Source organism: Lynx rufus, unplaced genomic scaffold, assembly GCF_022079265.1.
Source record: "Lynx rufus isolate CCGP_SWC_20201006 ecotype Redwood Valley unplaced genomic scaffold, mLynRuf1.p SCAF_4, whole genome shotgun sequence".
NCBI classification, from domain to species: Eukaryota; Metazoa; Chordata; class Mammalia; order Carnivora; family Felidae; genus Lynx; species Lynx rufus.
The window spans coordinates 19378574-19398315 of NW_025814856.1; the positions used below are offsets into that span (position 1 = coordinate 19378574).

At 40.1% G+C, this 19742-nt stretch overlaps 1 protein-coding gene across 1 annotated transcript in view; it reads left to right on the top strand.

Moving 5' to 3' along the window:
* DOCK3 (dedicator of cytokinesis 3) overlaps positions 1-19742 on the top strand; it is a 539924-nt gene that overhangs the window by 288665 nt on the left and 231517 nt on the right. Inside the window, exon 6 of the mRNA XM_047095185.1 lies at positions 19562-19710. Coding sequence (XP_046951141.1) covers positions 19562-19710 — 149 coding nt within the window. The remainder of the gene's footprint in view (positions 1-19561; positions 19711-19742) is intronic.

Sequence of the window (19742 nt, forward strand, 5' to 3'; positions counted from 1 at the left end):
CATGTTCATCAGGGAAATTGGTCTATATTTCTCCTTTTTAGTGGGGTCTCTGTATGGTTTTGGAATCAAGGTAATGGTGGCTTCATAGAAAGAGTTTGGAAGTTTTCCTTCCATTTCTATGTTTTGGAACAGCCTCAGGAGAATAGGTGTCAACTCTTCCTTAAATGTTTGGTACAATTACCCTGGGAAGCCATCTGGCCCTGGACTCTTGTTTTTAGGGAGAGTTTTGATTACTAATTCAATTTCTTTACTGGTTATGGATCTGTTCAAATTTTCTGTTTCTTCCTGTTTCAGGTTTGGTAGTGCATATGTTTCTAGGCATTTGTTCATTTCTTCCAGATTTCCCATTTTATTGACATATAATTGGTTATAACATTCTCTTATTATTGTTTTTATTTCTGCTGTATTGGTTGTGATCTCTCCTCTTTCATTCTTGATTTTATTTATTTGGGTCCTTTTCTCTTACTTTTTGATCAACCTGGATAGTGGTTTATCAATTTTGTTAATTCTTTCAAAGAACCAGCTTCTGGTTTCATTGATCTGTTCTATGTTCTAGTGTTTTTTTTTATTTTGTTTTGTTTTTTGTTTGGTTTGGTTTGGTTTGGTGTGGTTTCAGTAACACTGATTTCTGCTCTAATCTTTATTATTTCCTGTCTTCTGCTGGTTTGGGGTTTTATTTTGTTCTTTTGCCAGCTCTTTAAGGTGTAAGGTTAGGTTGTGTATCTGAGACCTTTCCTCCTTCTTTAGGAAGGCCTGGATTGTTATATACTTTCGTTTTATGACTGCCTTTGCTGTGTCCCAGAGGTTTTGGGCTGTGGTGTTATCCTTTTCGTAGGCTTCCATGTACTTTTTAACTTCCTCTTTAACTTCTTGGTTGGCCTGTTCATTCTTTAGTAGGATGTTCTTTAGTCTCCCAAGTATTTGTTACCTTTCCAAATTTTTTCTTGTGGTTGATTTCGAGTTTCATAGCGTGATCTGAAAATATGCATGGTATGATCTCGATCTTTTTGTACTTGCTGAGGGCTGATTTGTGTCCAGGTATGTGGTCTATTCTGGAGAAAGTTCCATGTGCACTGAGGAAGAATGTGTATTTCGCTACTTTAGGTTGAAATGTTCTGAGTATATCTGTTAAGTCCATCTGGTCCAATGTGTCATTCAAAGCCATTGTTTCCTTGTTGATTTTCTGGTTAGATGATCTGTCCATTGTTGTAGGTGGGGTGTTGAAGTCCCCTACTATTATGGTATTATTATCAATGAGTTTCATTATATTTGTGATTAATTTATATATTTGGGTTTTCACACATTTGGAGCATAAATGTTTAAAATTTTTAGGTCTTCTTGGTGGATAGACCCCTTAATTATGATATAATGCCCTTCTTCATCTCTTGACACAGTCTTTATTTTAAACTCTAGACTGTCTGATAGAAGTATGGCTACTCCGGCTTTCTTTTGTTGACCATTAGCATGATAGATGGTTCTCTATCCCCTTATTTTTATTATGAAGTATTGATTTGATTTGGAGCATTTAGTCCGTTGTAGTTGATTGGAACATTTAGTCCATTGACGTTTAGAATGAGTATTGAAAGATAGGAATTTATTGTCATTGTGTTTCTTGTAGAGTTGGAGTTTCTGGTAGTGTTCTCTTGGTGTTTCTAGTGTTTATTGCTTTTTGTTTGTATGTATGTATTATTATTATTATTATTATTTATTTATTTAATTTTTAAAATCTTTTCTCACTGAGAGAGTCCCCTTTAAAGTTTCTTGCAAGGCTGGTTTAGTGGTCACAAACTCCTTTAATTTTTGTTTGGGAAACTTTTAATCTCTTCTTCTATTTTGAAGAGAGCCTTGCTGGATAAAGAATTCTTGGCTGCAAATTTTTCTAATTCAGCATATTGAATATATCCTGCCACTCCTTTCTGGCCTGCCAAGTTTCTGTTGATAGGTCTGCTGCAAACCTCATCTGTCTTCCCTTGTAAGTTAAGGAATTCTTTTTCACTTGCTGCTTTAATGATTCTTTCCTTGCCTGAGTATTTTGTGAATTTGACTATGATATACCTTGTTGATGGTCAGCTTTTGTTGAATCTAAAGGGAGTCCTCTTTGCTTCCTGGATTTTGATGTCTGTGTCTTTCCCCCGGTCAGGAAAGTTTCCTGCTATGATTTGCTCACATAACCCCGCTACCCCTTTTTCTCTCTCTTCCTCTTCTGGGACCCCTATGATTCTGATGTTCCTTTTTAATGAGTCACTGATTTCTCTAATTCTTAAATCGTGCTCTTTTGCCTTAGTCTCCCTCTTTTTTTTCTACTTCATTATTCTCCATAAGTTTGTCCTCTACATCGCTGATTCTCTGCTGTGCCTCATCCATCCTTGCCACCACGGCATCCATTAGAGATTGCAGCTCAGTTATAGCATTTTTTACTTCATCCTGACTAGCTTTTACTTCTTTTATCTCTGCAGAAAGGAATTCTAATCTATTTTCGACCCCAGCTAGTATTCTTATTATCGTGATTCTAAATTCTGGTTCAGACATCTTGCTTGTATCTGTGTTGGTTAAGTCCCTGACTGTTGTTTCTTCCTGCTCTTTCTTTTGGGGTGAATTCCTTTGTTTCATCATTTTGAAGAAGAAAAAGAATGAGGTTAAAAATAATTAAAATTAAAAAATTAAAATTAAACAATTAAAAACAACACACACACACACACACACACAAAGTCAAATAAAGGAAGCTAGATCCTAGGTGTGTTTTGGTCTGGGTGTTGAAAGGGGCTTGATAGATTAGAGAAGAAAGGGGGGGGAAGGAAAACGTTTGAAAAGTTGAAGAAATGAATACAGTGAAATAAACTGAAATGGTTGAAGTAAAACAGAATTTGAAAATTTTTCAATAAAGCAAAAAATATAGTAGGAAAAATTTAAGAAAATTATTTTTATTGTTTTTTATTGTTCCCTTCATTTTTATTTCTCTCACATAAAAGGACAGTTTTTTCAATATGAAATTTATTGTCAGATTGGTTTCCATACAACACCCAGTGCTCATCCCAACAGGTGCCATCCTCAATGCCCATCACCCACTTTCCCCTCCCTCCCACCCCCCATCAACCCTCAGTTTGTTCTCAGTTTTTAAGAGTGTCTTATGGTTTGTTTCATTCCCTCTGTGTAACTTTTTATTTACCCGTTCCCCTTCCCTCTGGTCTTCTGTTAAGTTTCTCAGGACCTACATAAGAGTGAAAAAATAAGGTATCTGTCTTTCTCTGCATCACTTATTTCACTTAGCATAACACTCTCCAGTTCCATCCACGTTGCAACAAAAGGCCATATTTCATTCTTTCTCACTGCCGCATAGTATTCCATTGTGTACATAAACTACAATTTCTTCACCCATTCATCAGTTGATGGACATTTAGGCTCTTTCTGTAATTTGGCTGTTGTTGAAACTACTGCTATAAACATTGGGGTACAAGTGCCCCTATGCATCAGCACTCCTGTATCTCTTGGGTAAATTCCTAGCAGTGCTATTTCTGGGTCATGGGGTAGGTCTATTTTTAATTTTGTGAGGAAACTCCACACTGTTTTCCAGAGTGGCTGCACCAATTTGCATTCTCACCAACAGTGCAAGAGGGTTCCCATTTCTCCACATCCTCTCCAGCATCTATAGTCTCCTGATTTGTTCATTTTAGCCACTCTGACTGGTGTGAGGTGATATCTCAGTGTAGTTTTGATCTGTATTGCCCTGATGAGGAGCGATGTTGAGCATCTTTTCATGTGCCTGTTGGCCATCTGGATGTCTTCTTTAGAGAAGTGTCTATTCATGTTTTCTGCCCATTTCTTCACTGGATTATTTGCTTTCCGGGTGTGGAGTTTGGTGAGTTCTTTACAGATTTTGGATACTAGCCCTTTGTCCGATATGTCATTTGCAAATACCTTTTCCCATTGTGTTGGTTACCTTTTAGTTATGTTGATTGTTTCCTTTGCTGTGCAGAAGCTTTTTGTCTTCATGAGGTCCCAATAGTTCATTTTTGCTTTTAATTCCCTTGCCTTTGTGGATGTGACAAGTAAGAAATTGGTGTGGCTGAGGTCAGAGTGGTCTTTTCCTGTTTTCTCCTCTAGGGTTTTGATGGTTTCCTGTCTCACATTCAGGTCCTTCATCCATTTTGAGTTTATTTTTGTGAATGGTGTGAGAAAGTGGTCTAGTTTCAACCTTCTGCATGTTGCTGTCCAGTTCTCCCAGCACCATTTGTTAAAGAGACTGTCCTTTTTCCACTGGATATTCTTTCCTGTTTTGTCAAAGATTAGTTGGCCATACTTTTGTGAGTCCAATTCTGGAGTCTCTATTCTATTCCATTGGTCTATGTGTCTGTTTTTGTGCCAATACTATGATGTCTTGAAGATTACAGCTTTGTAGTAGAGGCCAAAGTCTGGGATTCTTATGCCTCCTATTTTGGTTTTCTTCTTCAATATTACTTTGGCTGTTCGGGATCTTTTGTGGTTCCATACAGATTTTAGGATTGCTTGTTCTAGCTTCAAGAAGAATGCTGGTGCAATTTTGATTGGGATTGAAATTGAAAATAAAAATAATTTTTTTCTCTTTCTGTATTCAATAAAAAGAAAAGAAATGAAAAAGGAAAAAAGAAAAGAAAACTGAATAGATGGACCAGCAAACAGAATGAAATACGATTGAAATTACATTGTTTTCCCCTAGAAGTCAAAGTACGGGTGCTCCTGAAGAGCAAGGTTGGCCCAGTTGGGCAGGGCTTAGTGTAATGGCTTTGTTCTCCACTAGATTGCACTGCGTAGCTTACTGGGGTGGATTGTTGTGGGGTTTGTAGGTGTGTATGCGCATGTGCAGGAGTGGTGAAAATGGCATCACCCAGCTACCCCAGTCTCTCGTAATGGAACTCTGTTCTCCCTGATCAGCAATCATGCAACCGTCCTTTGCCTCCAAATTCAGTCAGCTTCCCGCTTTTACACTGTCTGTGACCAGACTGTAAGGTTGCCAGTGAGCACCTCCCTCCTGAGTTTTATCTCAGATACAGCTGTTTTTCCTGACCCCTTACTGGTGAGGGACTGTGACTTTGACCTGTTTTGCTCCTCTGCAGGAGGGTCTCACTGAGCAATGACTGGGTGCCTGCTGCACCCAGGAACGTTCACGGGACCATGCTGCTGCCAATGCCTAGAGACTGAAGCTGAGTGCCAGCCTGCCCCAGAAAAAGTTCACGCGATTGTGTAGCAGAAGGATTTCAGGGATTATGGAGAATCACAACACACATCTGGCACCAGGCTTCATCCTTAACAACCTTGTTCCAGCACCAGCAAATGTGGTTGTTCTCTGGGGTCTACTGGGGCCTTTGCCTGTGGGGGTACCACCACAGCCTCTACCAAATGTCCTCCCAGTAGGGGAACTGCCTCTCCCTTTGTGGCCCAAGGATCCTCGGACTTCACTCTGCTCCTGGGGATTAGCCCTTCTTACCAGAGCACTGCCAGGCATTGAGCTGCAGAGTTTCAGACTCTGATCTTCCCCTGTTTACAGGGTCTTAATGAAATCTAAACCCTCTCTTTTTTCTTTTCTCCCTTTTTAGTTCAGTCTCTGTGGCTGTTTCCACTTTTCCACTTTCTCTCCAGCTGCTTTTGGGGGGTTCTTTTCCCATACTCTCCCCGATCTCCATCCTCTCTCCACAAGCAAAAACAGCCCCCTGCCCTCTGCAGCTTCTCTCTCCCCCATTCACCTTTCTGCACTGCATACCTTCTGAGTTCTGTGGTTCAGATTGTGCATATTGTTGTGTTATTCCTCAAATCAGTTTTCTAGGTGTGCAGGATGGTTTAGTGTTGATCTAACTGTATTTCATGGACGTGAGACACAAAAAAAACCTTCCATGCTGTTCTGCCATCTTGGCTCCTCCTCTGGTGATGTTCTTGCGGCCTTTCTAGTCTCTCTTGCTTTTGGTCTGTTTTGTTTGTTTATTCTCAACTCAAAGAGTACCCCTTAATACTTCTTGTAGGAATTGTTTAGTGGTAATGAACTCCTTTAGTTTTTGTTTGTCAGGGAAACTGTTTATCTCTCCTTCCATTCTGAATGGACAGCCTTGCTGGTTAAAGAATTCTTGGCTAGATATTTTTCCATTCAGCACATTGAATATATCCTGCCACTCCTTTCTGGCCTGCCAAATTTCTGAGGACAGATTTGCTACAAATCTTATGTCTTTCCTTGTAGGTTAAGTACTTTTTTCCCCTTCTTGCTTTCATGATTCTTTGTCTGTGTATTTTGTGAATTTGACTATGATATGCCTTGGTGATGGTTGGTTTTTGTTGAATCTAATGGGAGTTCTCTGTGTTTCTTCGATTTTGATGTCTGTGTCCTTCCCCAGATTAAGAAAGTTTTCAGCTATAATTTGCTCACATAAACCTTCTTCCCCTTTTACTCTCTCTCTTCATATTCTGGGACTCCTTTGAAATGACTGTTACTGTCATGGATTTCTCTAAGTCTTGTTTATGTCATGATTTTTTGCCTTTGCTTCCCTCTTCTTTCTGCTTCATTATTTTCCATAATTTTATCTTCTGTATCACTGTTTCACTGCTATGCTTCACCCATGCTTGCCATCATGAATCCATTCCAGATTGTGTCTCCATTATAGCATTTTTAATTTTGGCCTGACTGGATTTTAGTTCTTTAGCTTTGCATAAAGGGATCCTCTGGTGTCTTCTATGCTTTTTTCAACCCTAGCTGTCTAGTTCACACATCTTACTTATACCTATGTTGATTAAATCAGGGCCATCATTTCTTCCTGTTCTTTTTTTGAGGGTGAATCCCTACTCTTGTCATTTTGGAGGAAAAAAAGAAATTAATAAAACTAAAAATTAAAATTAAAAACTAAAAAAACACAAAACAATCAAATAAAGGAAGCTAGATTGTATATGTATTTCTGTCAGCTTTTTGAGAGAAGCTTGATAGGAAAGAGAGAAAAGAGAAAGGAAAAAGTTAAAAATATTTTTAAATTAAAAAGATTTTAAATAATAAAATAGAATTTAGAAATAACAAATTCTCGGGGCGCCTGGGTGGCTTAGTCGGTTGAGCATGCGACTATGGCTCAGGTCATGATCTCATAGCTTGTGATTTCGAGCCCCACATCGGACTCTGTCTCACAGCTCAGAGCCTGGAACCTGCTTTGGATTCTGTGTCTCCCTCTCTCTCTGCCCCTAACCCACTCGCATTCTGTCTTTATCTCTCAAAAATAAATAAACATTAAAAAATTTTTTTAATAAAATTAACAAAAAATTTATTTTATTTATTTTATTTTTTTTAATTTTTTTTTAGTATATGAAATTTATTGTCAAATTGGTTTCCATACAATACCCAGTGCTCATCTCAAAAGATGCCCTCTTCAATGCCCATCACCTACCATTCCCTCCCTCCAACCCCCCCATCAACCCTCAGTTTGTTCTCAGTATTTAAGAGTCTCTTATGCTTTGGCTCTCGCTCCCACTCTAACCTCTTTTTTCTTTTGTTTTTCCTTCCCCTCCCCCATGGTCTTCTGTTAAGTTTCTCAGGATCCACAAAAGAGTGAAAACATATGGTATCTGTCTTTCTCTGTATGGCTTATTTCACTTAGCATCACACTTTCCAGTTCCATCCACATTGGTACAAAGGGCCATATTTCATTCTTTCTCATTGCCATGTAGTACTCCATTGTGTATATAAACCACAATTTCTTTATCCATTCATCATTTGGTGGACATTTAGGCTGTTTCCATAATTTGGCTAAAGTTGAGAGTGCTGCTATAAACATTGGGGTACAAGTGCCCCTATGCATCAGTACTCCTGTATCCCTTGGGTAAATTCCTAGCAGTGCTATTGCTGGGTCATAGGGTAGGTCTATTTTTAATTTTGTGAGGAACCTCCACACTGTTTTCCAGAGCGGCTGCACCAGTTTGCATTCTCACCAACAGTGCAAGAGGGTTCCCGTTTCTCCACATCCTCTCCAGCATCTATAGTCTCCTGATATGTTCATTTTGGCCACTCTGACTGGCGTGAGGGGATATCTGAGTGTGGTTTTGATTTGTATTTCCCTGATGAGGAGCGACGTTGAGCATCTTTTCATGTGCCTGTTGGCCATCCGGATGTCTTCTTTAGAGAAGTGTCTATTCATGTTTTCTGCCCATTTCTTCACTGGGTTATTTGTTTTTTGGGTGTGGAGTTTGGTGAGCTCTTTATACATTTTGGATACTAGCCCTTTGTCCGATATGTCATTTGCAAATACCTTTTCCCATTCCGTTGGTTGCCTTTTAGTTTTGTTGATTGTTTCCTTTGCTGTGCAGAAGCTTTTTATCTTCATGAGGTCCCAATAGTTCATTTTTGCTTTTAATTCCCTTGCCTTTGTGGATGTGACAAGTAAGAAATTGGTGTGGCTGAGGTCAGAGTGGTCTTTTCCTGTTTTCTCCTCTAGGGTTTTGATGGTTTCCTGTCTCACATTCAGGTCCTTCATCCATTTTGAGTTTATTTTTGTGAATGGTGTGAGAAAGTGGTCTAGTTTCAACCTTCTGCATGTTGCTGTCCAGTTCTCCCAGCACCATTTGTTAAAGAGACTGTCCTTTTTCCACTGGATATTCTTTCCTGCTTTGTCAAATATTAGTTGGCCATACGTTTATGGTTCTAGTTCTGGGGTTTCTATTCTATTCCATTGGTCTATGTGTCTGTTTTTGTGCCAATACCATGCTGTCTTGAGGATTACAGCTTTGTAGTAGAGGCTAAAGTCTGGGATTGTGATGCCTCCTGCCTTGGTCTTCTTCTTCAAAATTACTTTGGCTATTCGGGGCCTTTGGTGGTTCCATACAAATTTTAGGATTGCTTGTTCTAGCTTTGAGAAGAATGCTGGTGCAATTTTGATTGGGATTGCATTGAATGTGTAGATAGCTTTGGTAGTATTGACATTTTAACAATATTTATTCTTCCAACCCATGAGCATGGAATGTTTTTCCATTTCTTTATATCTTTTTCCATTTCCTTCATAAGCTTTCTATAGTTTCCAGTAGACAGATCTTTTACATCTTTAGTTAGATTTATTCCTGGGTATTTTATGCTTCTTGGTGCAATTGTGAATGGGATCAGTTTCTTTATTTGTCTTTCTGTTGCTTCATTATTAGTGTATAAGAATGCAACTGATTTCTGTACACTGATTTTGTATCCTGCGACTTTGCTGAACTCATGTATCAGTTCTAGCAGACTTTTGATGGAGTCTATCGGGATATTATCATGTCATCTGCAAAAAGTGAAAGAAAGATTGACTTCATCTTGCCAATTTTGATGCCTTTGATTTCCTTTTGTTGTCTGATTGCTGATGCTAGCACTTCCAACACTATGTTAAACAACAGCGGTGAGAGTGGACATCCCTGCCATGTTCCTGATCTCAGGGGGAAAGCTCCCAGTTTTTCCCCATTGAGGATGATATTAGCTGTGGGCTTTTCATAAATGGCTTTTATGATGTTTAAGTATGTTCCTTCTATCCCGACTTTCTCGAGGGTTTTTATTAAGAAAGGATGCTGAATTTTGTCAAATGCTTTTTCTGCATTGATTGCCAGGATCATACGGTTCTTATCTTTTATTAATGTGATGTATCACGTTGATTGATTTGTGAATGTTGAACCAGCCCTGCATCCCAGGAATGAATCCCACTTGATCATGGTGAATAATTCTTTTTATAAGCTGTTGAATTCGATTTGCTAGTATCTTATTGAGAGTTTTTGCACCCATATTCATCAGAGATATTGCCTGCAGTTCTCTTTTTTTACTGGGTCTCTGTCTGGTTTAGGAATCAAAGTAATACTGGCTTCATAGAATGAGTCTGGAAGTTTTCCTTCCGTTTATGTTTTTTGGAATAGCTTGAGAAGGATAGGTATTATCTCTGCTTTAAATGTCTGGTAGAATTCCCCAGGGAAGCCATCTGGTCCTGGACTCTTACTTTTGGGGAGATTTTTTTTTAATATATGAAATTTATTGTCAAATTGGTTTCCATACAACACCCAGTGCTCATCCCAAAAGGTGCCCTCCTCAATACCCATCACCCACCCTCCCCTCCCTCCCACCTTGGGGAGATTTTGATAACTGATTCAATTTCTTCGCTGGTTATGGTTCTGTTCAAGCTTTCTATTTCCTCCTGTTTGAGTTTTGGAAGTGTGTGGGTTTTTAGGAATTTGTCCATTTCTTCCAGGTTGTCCAGTTGTGGGCATATAATTTTTCATAGTGTTCCCTGATAATTGCTTGTATTTCTGAGGGATTGTATGTAATAATTCCTTTTTCATTCATGATTTTATCTATTTGGTTCGTCTCCCTTTTCTCTTTGAGAAACCTGGCTAGAGGTTTATCAGGTTTTTTTTTTATTTTTCAAAAAACCAACTCTTGATTTCATTGATCTGCTCTACAGTTTTTTTAGATTCTATATTGTTTATTTCTGCTCTGACCTTTATTATTTCTCTTCTTCTGCTGGGTTTGGGGTGTCTTTGCTTTTCTGCTTCTATTTCCTTTAGGTGTGCTGTTAGATTTTGTATTTGGGATTTTTCTTGTTTCTTGAGATAGGCCTGGATTGCAATGTATTTTCCTCTCAGGACTGCCTTCACTGCATCCCAAAGCATTTGGATTGTTGTATTTTCATTTTCGTTTGTTTCCATATATTTTTAAATTTCTTCTCTAATTGCCCGGTTGACCCATTCATTCTTTAGTAGGGTGTTCTTTAACCTCCATGCTTTTGGAGGTTTTCCAGACTTTTTCCTGTGGCTGATTTCAAGTTTCATAGCATTGTGGTCTGAAAGTATGCATGGTATGATCTCAATTCTTGTATACTTATGAAGGGCTGTTTTGTGACCCAGTAGTGATCTATCTTGGAGAATGTTCCATGTGCACTGGAGAAGAAAGTATATTCTGTTGCTTTGGGATGCAGAGTTCTAAATATATCTGTCAAGTCCATCTGATCCAATGTGTCATTGTTTCCTTATTTGTTTCTTTATTGACCATGTGTCTAGATGATCTATCCATTGTTGTAAGTAGGGTATTAAAGTCCCCTGCAATTACCACATTCTTATCAATAAGGTTGCTTATGTTTGTAATTGTTTTATATATTTGGGGGCTCCCGTATTTGGCGCATAGACATTTATAATTGTTAGTTCTTCTTGATGGATAGACCCTGTAATTATTATATAATGCCCTTCTTCATCTCTTGTTACAACCTTTAATTTAAAGTCTAGTTTGCCTGATATAAGTATGGCTACTCCAGCTTTCTTTTGACTTCCAGTAGCATGGTAAATAGTTCTCCATCCCCTCACTTTCAATCTGAAAGTGTCTTCAGGTCTAAAATGAGTCTCTTGTAGACAACATTAGATGGGTCTTGTTTTTTTAATCATTCTGATACCCTATGTCCTTTGGTTGGCGCATTTAATCCATTTACACTCAGTGTTATTATAGAAAAATATGGGTTTAGAGTCACTGTGATGTCTGTAGGTTTCATGCCTGTAGCGATGTCTCTGGTACTTTCTCACAGGATCCCCCTTAGGATTTCTTGTAGGGCTGGTTTAGTGGTGATGAATTCCTTCAGTTTTTGTTTGTTTGGAAGACCTTTGTCTCTCCTTCTATTCTAAATGACAGATTTGCTGGATAGAGGATTCTCAGCTGCATATTTTTTCTGTTCATCACATTGAAGTTTTCCTGCCATTCCTTTCTGGCCTGCCAAGTTTCAGTAGAGAGATCCGTCACGAGTCTTATCAGTCTCCCTTTATATGTTAGAGCACGTTTATCCCTGGCTGCTTTGAGAATTTTCTCTTTATCCTCTTATTTTGCCAGTTTGACTATGATATGTCATGCAGAAGATCAATTCAAGTTATGTCTGAAGGGAGTTCTCTGTGCCTCTTGGATTTCAGTGCCTTTTTCCTTCCCCAGATCAGGGAGGTTCTCAGCTATTATTTCTTCAAGTACACCTTCAGCACCTTTCCCTCTCTCTTCCTCCTCTGGAATACCAATTATGCGTAGATTATTTCTCTTTAGTGCATCACTTAGTTCTCTAATTTTCCCCTCATACTCCTGGATTTTTTTTAATCTCTCTTTTTCTCAGCTTCTTCTTTTTCCATAATTTTATCTTCTAGTTCACCTATCCTCTCCTCTGCCTCTTCAATCCGAGCTGTGGTCGTCTCCCATTTTATTTTGCAGCTCATTAATAGCATTTTTTAGCTCCTCCTGGCTGTTCCTTAGTCCCTTGATCTCTGTAGCAATAAATTCTCTGCTGTCCTTTATATTGTTTTCAAGCCCAGCGATTAATTTTATGACTATTATTCTAAATTCACTTTCTGTTATATTGTTTTGATCAGTTCGTTAGCTGTCATTATTTCCTGGAGGTTTTTTTGAGGGGAATTCTTCTGCTTTGTCATTTTGGATAGTCCCTGGAGTGGTGCGGAACTGCAGGGCACTTCCCCTGTGCTGTCTTGAATAACTTGCATTGGTGGGCGGGGCCGCAGTCAGACCTGATGTCTGCCTCCAGCCCACCCTGGGTCCACAGTCAGACTGGTGTGCACCTTCTCTTCCCCTCTCCTAGGGGCGGGATTCACTGTGGGGTGGCGTGGCCCGTCTGGGCTACTTGCACACTGCCAGGCTTGTGGTGCTGGGGATCTGGCGTATTAGCTGGGGTGGATCGGCAAGGTGCACAGGGTCAGGAGGGCCAGGCTCAGCTCGCTTTTCCTTCGGAGATCCGCTTCAGGAGGGGCCCTGTGGCACCGGGATTGAGTCAGACCCGCCGGAGGGATGGATCCGCAGAAGCACAGCGTTGGGTGTTTGCGGGGTGCAAGCAAGTTCTGTGATGGGAACTGGTTCCCTTTGGGATTTTGGCTGGGGGCTGGGCGAGGGAGATGGTGCTGGCGAGCGCCTTTGTTCCCCGCCAGGCTGAGCTCCGTTGTCCGGGGCTCAACAACTCTCCCTCCCGTTGTCCTCCAGCCCTCCTACTCTCCAAGCAGAGCTGTTAACTTATAACCTTCCAGATGTTACATCCCGCTTGCTGTCGGAAAACACTCCATCCGGCCCCTCCGCTTTTGCAAGCCAGACTCGGGGGCTCTGCTTTGCTGGCCAGCTGCCCCTCCGCCCTGGCTCCCTCCCGCCAGTCCGTGTAGTGCGCATCGCCTCTCCGCCCTTCCTACCCTCTTCCGTGGGCCTTCCGTCTATGCTTGGCTCCAGAAAATCCATTGTGCTAGTCTTCTGGTGGTTTTCTGGGTTATTTAGGCAGGTGTGGGTGGTATCTAAGTGATCCACAGGATGCGGTGAGCCCAGCGTCCTCCTATGCCGCTGTCTTGCCAACAGAAATTTTAAGAAATTAAAAAAAAATTTTTGTTGTTTCTGTGTCCAAGAAAGAAGAAAGAAAAAACAATGTAAGTAAAAACAGAAGCAAAGAAAATGAACAAGCAAACAGAATGAAATCCAAATGAAGCTGCATCCTGTTCCCTTAGAACTTATACTTTGGAGCACACTTTAGTCCGTAGACTAAGCAGGTGGAAGGGATTTGTGCTGATCTTCTGGGGGATGTGTCTGGAGGGCACAGGAGCATGGAGCTTGGTGTAGTGGCTCTCTTCGCCACTTGGTGGTGCTTCTTAGCTCACTGTGGTCTATCCATGAGGTAAAAGTGGCTTCACCCAGCTCTCTAGTCTCTGGCTTGGAAATTTTGTGCCCTCACAGACACACTATCAAGCACCCCTCCTTTATCTCAGGATTCCGTCATGTCCCCACCTTTACCCTGTCTGTGTCCAAGCTGTCTGGCTGCCAGGTGTTACTTCACTCTAGATTTTTATCTCAGATGGGGCTGTGTTTCAAAACCCAACACTTCAGAGAGCCCTGCGGCTTTGGACCCGTGCTGATTCTCTGGAGGAGGGTTTTGCCCAGCAATGGCAAGTCCTGGCTTGTCCCTGAAAATGTTGTGCAGCAACAGAGGCTCAGAGTTTATGGTAAATCAGAACACACAACTGGCACCAAGTTTTGCTGTATTCTGGTGTCTTTGTTCCAATATCGGTAAATGTGGCAGCTCTCCATGGTCTGCCAGGACTTTTGCCTGTGGAGAAACCACATGGCCTCTACCAAATGCACTCCAAGCTGGGGAACTGCTTCTCCCTGTGTGGTACACAGACCCCTCAGACCACACTGCCTAATCATGGGAGTTTGCTCTACTTCTTCACCAGAGTACCACCAGGCACTGAACTCTGGACCTTTAGATTCTTTGCTCCACTGTTTATAGAATCTTGGTGATGTTAAAACCCTCTCCTTTCTCTTTGTCAATGGTTTTGGGGAACAGATTTCTTGTCTAGTCCCCTGTGTTTTCACTCTTTCTCTCCAGCTTCTTTTGGGGGTAGTGCTTTTCTTGTGTGATCCAACGTGCTGCACTCCCTCCCTTTCTCTTTCTCTGTCCTCTCCACAAAAAAGGTTCCTTACCCTCCATGGCTCCGTGGCTTTTCTCTCCTTCAGTTTACCTCTCTGCACTATGTATCTGCCAAGTTCTCTGGCTCAAATTATGCAGATTGTTACATTAATCCTCAGATCGATTTCCTAGGTGTTCAAAATGGTTTTATGCTAATATAGCTGCATTTCAGGGGCAAGACAAGCTCAGGGTCTCCATACTACTCTGCCATCTTAACTCTCCCCGCCCTTTAAAAAAATTCTCCTGCATTTATTTTAGCCTTGACAGGAACTAGGGATGATTATGCAGGAAAGCTAAAACTTACCACCAACCTAATTGTACTGTTATTTTAATCTACTGAGGAGCAGGAGAGTCTCAGTAGAAAAGCATCGTTCAGCCAAAGTGAGACATTCAACTGTCCTGTGGTGTCAAGTGATCCTAGGTAAATTTTGTACTCTGTGGCCAGTCACTCAAGATTACTCACCTTGAATGGTGTATGTTTTCTGCCAGCAAACCCAAATTCAAGATTACTCACCTTGAATGGTGTATGTTTTCTGCACCCAAGAGTGCAGTGTGGTGTCAGAGCAGTGCTAGTGGAGCAGCTTCTAGTGCTAGGAGCTCTGGTCACAGAGCTCGTTGGGTTGGCCTGGAGAAAGAAATTAGCATCACATTGATTGTAATAATAGTTCTGCTTTCTGATGATGTGACCCGTTTCATTCTTAGTGCAGAGTTAGCATTCCTGACTTCATATAATTAGAAACAACTGATTTTGTAGTTGGAGAAAATACTGTACAGTTTTTCCAATTATCTGCATAACAAACTACTCCAAGTCTTAGTGGCTTAAAGCAACTGTTTATTATATTTCATTCTTCTCTGGATAGAGTGAGTTCAGTTGGGTGGTTTTCACAGAGGGTTTCTCATGTTGCAGTCAGATTTTGGTAGGGGCTGTAATCTCCTGAAAGTTCTCCTGGGCTAGGGATAGCAACTAAGTTGGCTCACTCACACAGTGGGACTGCTTAATGGAGTGTCTCCTTATGGCCTTTCCATGCAGCTTGGGCTTTTAACAGCATGACAGCTGGATTCTAAGAGGGAACCTTCCAGAAGGAGCATATATTCCAAGAGACAGGAAGCTGAAGCTGCTGGACAAGTTAAGGGCAGCTTCTAGAACTAGCTTTAGCTTCCTGCTGTTGTGTTCAGTTGATCAGAGCAGTCTCAGGGCCTTCCTAGATTCAAAGGTGTGAAGAAACAGACTCTATCTCATACTGGACGCATGTGAAGGTCACATTTTTGCAGAATAGTACTTGGGATGGGAGTATTGTAGTCATCTTTGGACAGTATGGTCTGTTAGAAACTCTTAATAAATGACTGTTTAATGCCTTAAAAGAGTATATTAGTATATTTTTGCATTGATATTGTATGTATATGTGTGCATGTATGTGTTGCATAAACACTGTGTGTATGTGTGTATATGTGTGTGCGTAAATATACATGCATACACATACATATATGTGATACATACATACTTACATACATGATATTTCAGCATCAATATACATTATTACCCTTGGCTTAAAAAACACACACAACCACACTTTTAATTAGTGTTCACAAAACTCAAAATCATCTGACAGTCGAACTCTCTACCTCTTGTCGAGGTTGTGTTACCACTCTCTGTGGAACTTTTACAACTTCTTCCCTATTCTGAAATCTCTAACACTCCCTCCCACCCTAGTCACTCTCGGCTGATGACCTTGCTTCTTTTTTTCCTTGAGAATAAAGCACCTGGAGGAAAAATTTAGTTTTCCTGTCACCAAATCTCCCAAATGCCTTTGTCATTATCCGTATTCTGTGCTTTTCCTCTGTGACAATATATGGAATATCTAGCCTAAGCAGAGCTTCCCTTCTTGGGGACCCATCTCTTCTTGGATACTCAAAGACTTAATATCTGCATCATCAAATTTTTTTCTTTTTACTGTATCGTTCCCTTCAGCATACGAGTATCCTGAAATTTTGTTTCATTGAAAAAAACCCCTCCCCTGATTGCACAGCATTATTCTACTATCTTATTTCTCTGCTTCCAATTACTGAAAATTCCACAAGAGTTGTCTGTGTTCTGTTCCCATTTTTCTTCTCTCCCATTACTCTTGAATTCACTCCAACAATTTCATCAAAACTGCCCTTATAGGAATCAGTGATGGCCACCACAAACCCAAATGCAGTGGCTAACTCTCAGTCTGTATTTTATTTAACCTCTCAGTCAGTGCATTTGACAAAGTCCTCATTAAAACCCTGTATTCAGTACACTCCTGCTTTTCCTCTCATTTCACTCCTTCCTCCTCCTTTGTTTCCTGTGCTAGATACTCCTCTAGATGACCTCTAAATACTAGAATTCAATGTCAAACCTAGCATGTTAAAATTGAACATTGTTTCCCTCCTCCAGTCATGCTTCCCAGGCCAAGAAAAAGAGAAATCCTTGACTCCACTCATATCCCACATCTGATATATCCACAGATCCTGACAGCTTTAACCTACAAAACATGTCAAAACCCCAAGCCCTAAAAGTTTTACATTATGCTTCTTACCTTTGTCTAGTCAACTGTAATCCTGTGGATTGTTGTAATAAATAGCCTGCTGACTGGAACCCCTGCCTTCCTTTTTGGCTTTTCGTGGTTTATTCTCAGCAGCACTCAGAGTGATGCTTTCAAGCCTTAACCCTATCACATCATTCTTCTCCCTATATTCAGTGGCATTCCATCTTGCTTGGAATAAAAGCCAAACCCTTTAACATGGCTTACCAAAGCCCTGCCTGATCTGGTCTCTGGTACTTCTCTGACTGCATCATCACCACTCTCCCCCCTTGTTCACTTTGCTGAAGGTACACTGACCTCTCTTTTCTCTCTGAACATGCCAAGTCCACTTCCACATCAAGGCATTTGTTCTTGCTGCTTTTTATGCCTCTAAAACTTCCCCAGTTTTGTTTTCAATTTGTTTTAAATTTGAACTTCCTCAGTTTTCCCAAATGCTGTCACCTTGTTTCATTCAGGTTTCTAGTTAAAGTTTAGCTCCCAAAGAAGCCCACCCTACCTGAAGTATTACCTTCCCCCCCTTCCCCAGCCAACCCACCCTTTGCCACCCACTATTTCTACTCTGCTATAATTTTATTTTTAGAACTTATCACTACCATTATTTATTTGTCTGCAGTCTGTCTCTGCTCTCTAGAATGAAGCCACGAGAGTAAGGACTTTTTTTTTTAATATGAAATTTATTGTCAAATTGGTTACCATACAACACCCATTGCTCATCACAACAGGTGCCCTCCTCAATGCCCATCACCCACTTTCCCCTCCCTCCCACTCCCCATCAACCCTCAGTTTATTCTCAGTTTTTAAGAGTAGGGTGGGGACTTTTGATCACAACATAGTGATAGCATTCATCAGGTGCTTCATAAGCGTTTGTAATCAAGTGATTGAATAAATGCTTGTGTGTATGTATGCAGTGGATTATTGGGTATGGTTTGATGGGAAAATAATCTAATTTTCTATTTTAAACTTTGGTGGCCCTATTTTATCAAAAATAAATAAATATGCTGGAAGGAGACACCACATTGCCTTTTTTGCTTACCTTAAGATCTCAATATTCTAAATGATATAATATTCTTGGGCCTTTTTATATGAACTGACAAGGATTTTTAAGTTCATTCTGCCAGCATTGTGTACCATCAAGGTACTTAACTTTTCTTTGTATAAACATTGAGTGAAAAAGGATCTCATGCTATTAGCAATGATGTAGTTAGAGTGCATGATTCCTAAGGTCTTCTATTTAAAAATACTTTGCCTGTGAGGGGCGCCTGAGTGGCTCAGTCCGTTAAGCGTCTGACTTCAGCTCAGGTCATGATCTCGTGGTTCATGAGTTCAACCCCCACATTGAGCTCTGTGCTGACAGCTCAGAGCCTGGAGCCTGCTTCAGATTCTGTGTCTCCCTCTCTCACTGCCCCTCCCTTGCTTGCACTCAGTCCCTCTCTCAAAAATAAATAAACATTAAAAAAAATAGTTTCTCTGTGAGATGGATTTTAAAAGTCTAATGCTCCATTAGATGAATTCTAAGTAGCATGAGGTCTTGAACATTTTAATCATAAGATCATTGCCATGAATATTAGCTGATTCTGCTGGTTTGTCATTTACTTTATTATTAATTTTATTTATAGTTAACTTTAATCAAGCTTATTTTGGCAAGTGTCTTTTTAGAGGAAATTCTAGATAGAGGCTTTCCTAACCCTATGGTACAGGTTGATCTGACTTTAAAAAGCATTCTTTATAGAAAAGTTACATTCCAAGAGTTTTAATTATCATATAGAATCATGCTTCTCTGTAACCGAAAGAGAAACCTAAAAATTTCCAAACCAGGATTGCACTTGTGAGCAAATAAGACTTTAGTTTTTAAATCTGTATTCTTAAGTAAATCTTTTTTCATCAAGTATCTACTGTCATGGCATTTACACTTTTTATCTGTTAAAAGCCCTATCATGTCCATAATTAAATTCATTAAGATGTTTCCATTTAACTCTTAAAAAGGTGACATTTTTTATTAAACTGAAAAGAGTTCATATCTTTGACACTAGGGATGCATATTGTTTACAAAAGCTAATTAAAACTAGATGAGGCCTGGAAACCTGGAGTGAATATTGCTCCAGAGATTGTGGCTTTTTATTGGAACCTTAGTTCCTTCAAAGTAGGGCAAGTGATTCTCTCTTCCCTTCCCCAACTTGAGTATCCCTTGTAGAGAAACCAGAGATGTTACATACATAGTAATTTCTGACAGGGAAATCAGCTGTAGACTCCTATGAGTCTAACTTTGTGTTCTGATTAAGTTTAGTAACTCTGATTTACTGGAAAATGAATTGTCCAGAATGGAGTAGAGATAAATGGTATTTTGCATGATCCAGATGAATTGTATTACTTGTTAGATGTTATCTATATAGAGATATTTAGACAGTAGGAACTAAGTACTTTGTTTTAAGATTCTTAAATATGCTCCTCTTTACATTGCCTTTTTTAGAGATTCAGAGAAATGAACACTTCTTAGTTTAACTATTTCTCTTTCTTTTTTCATTCTTTTTCCCTATCCCTTTTTCATGTCACCCAAAACCAAAAATGCCCTTTCAGAAACACAAAGTAGATCTTTTCTACAAGCTACGCCATGTGATGAACGAACTTATTGACCTTCGAAGGCAGCTACTGTCTGGTCACCTCACTCAGGATCAGGTGCGGGAGGTTAAGCGGCATATCACCGTGCGCCTGGACTGGGGTAATGAGTAAGTATGAATATCATTTGGGCATTTCAGTT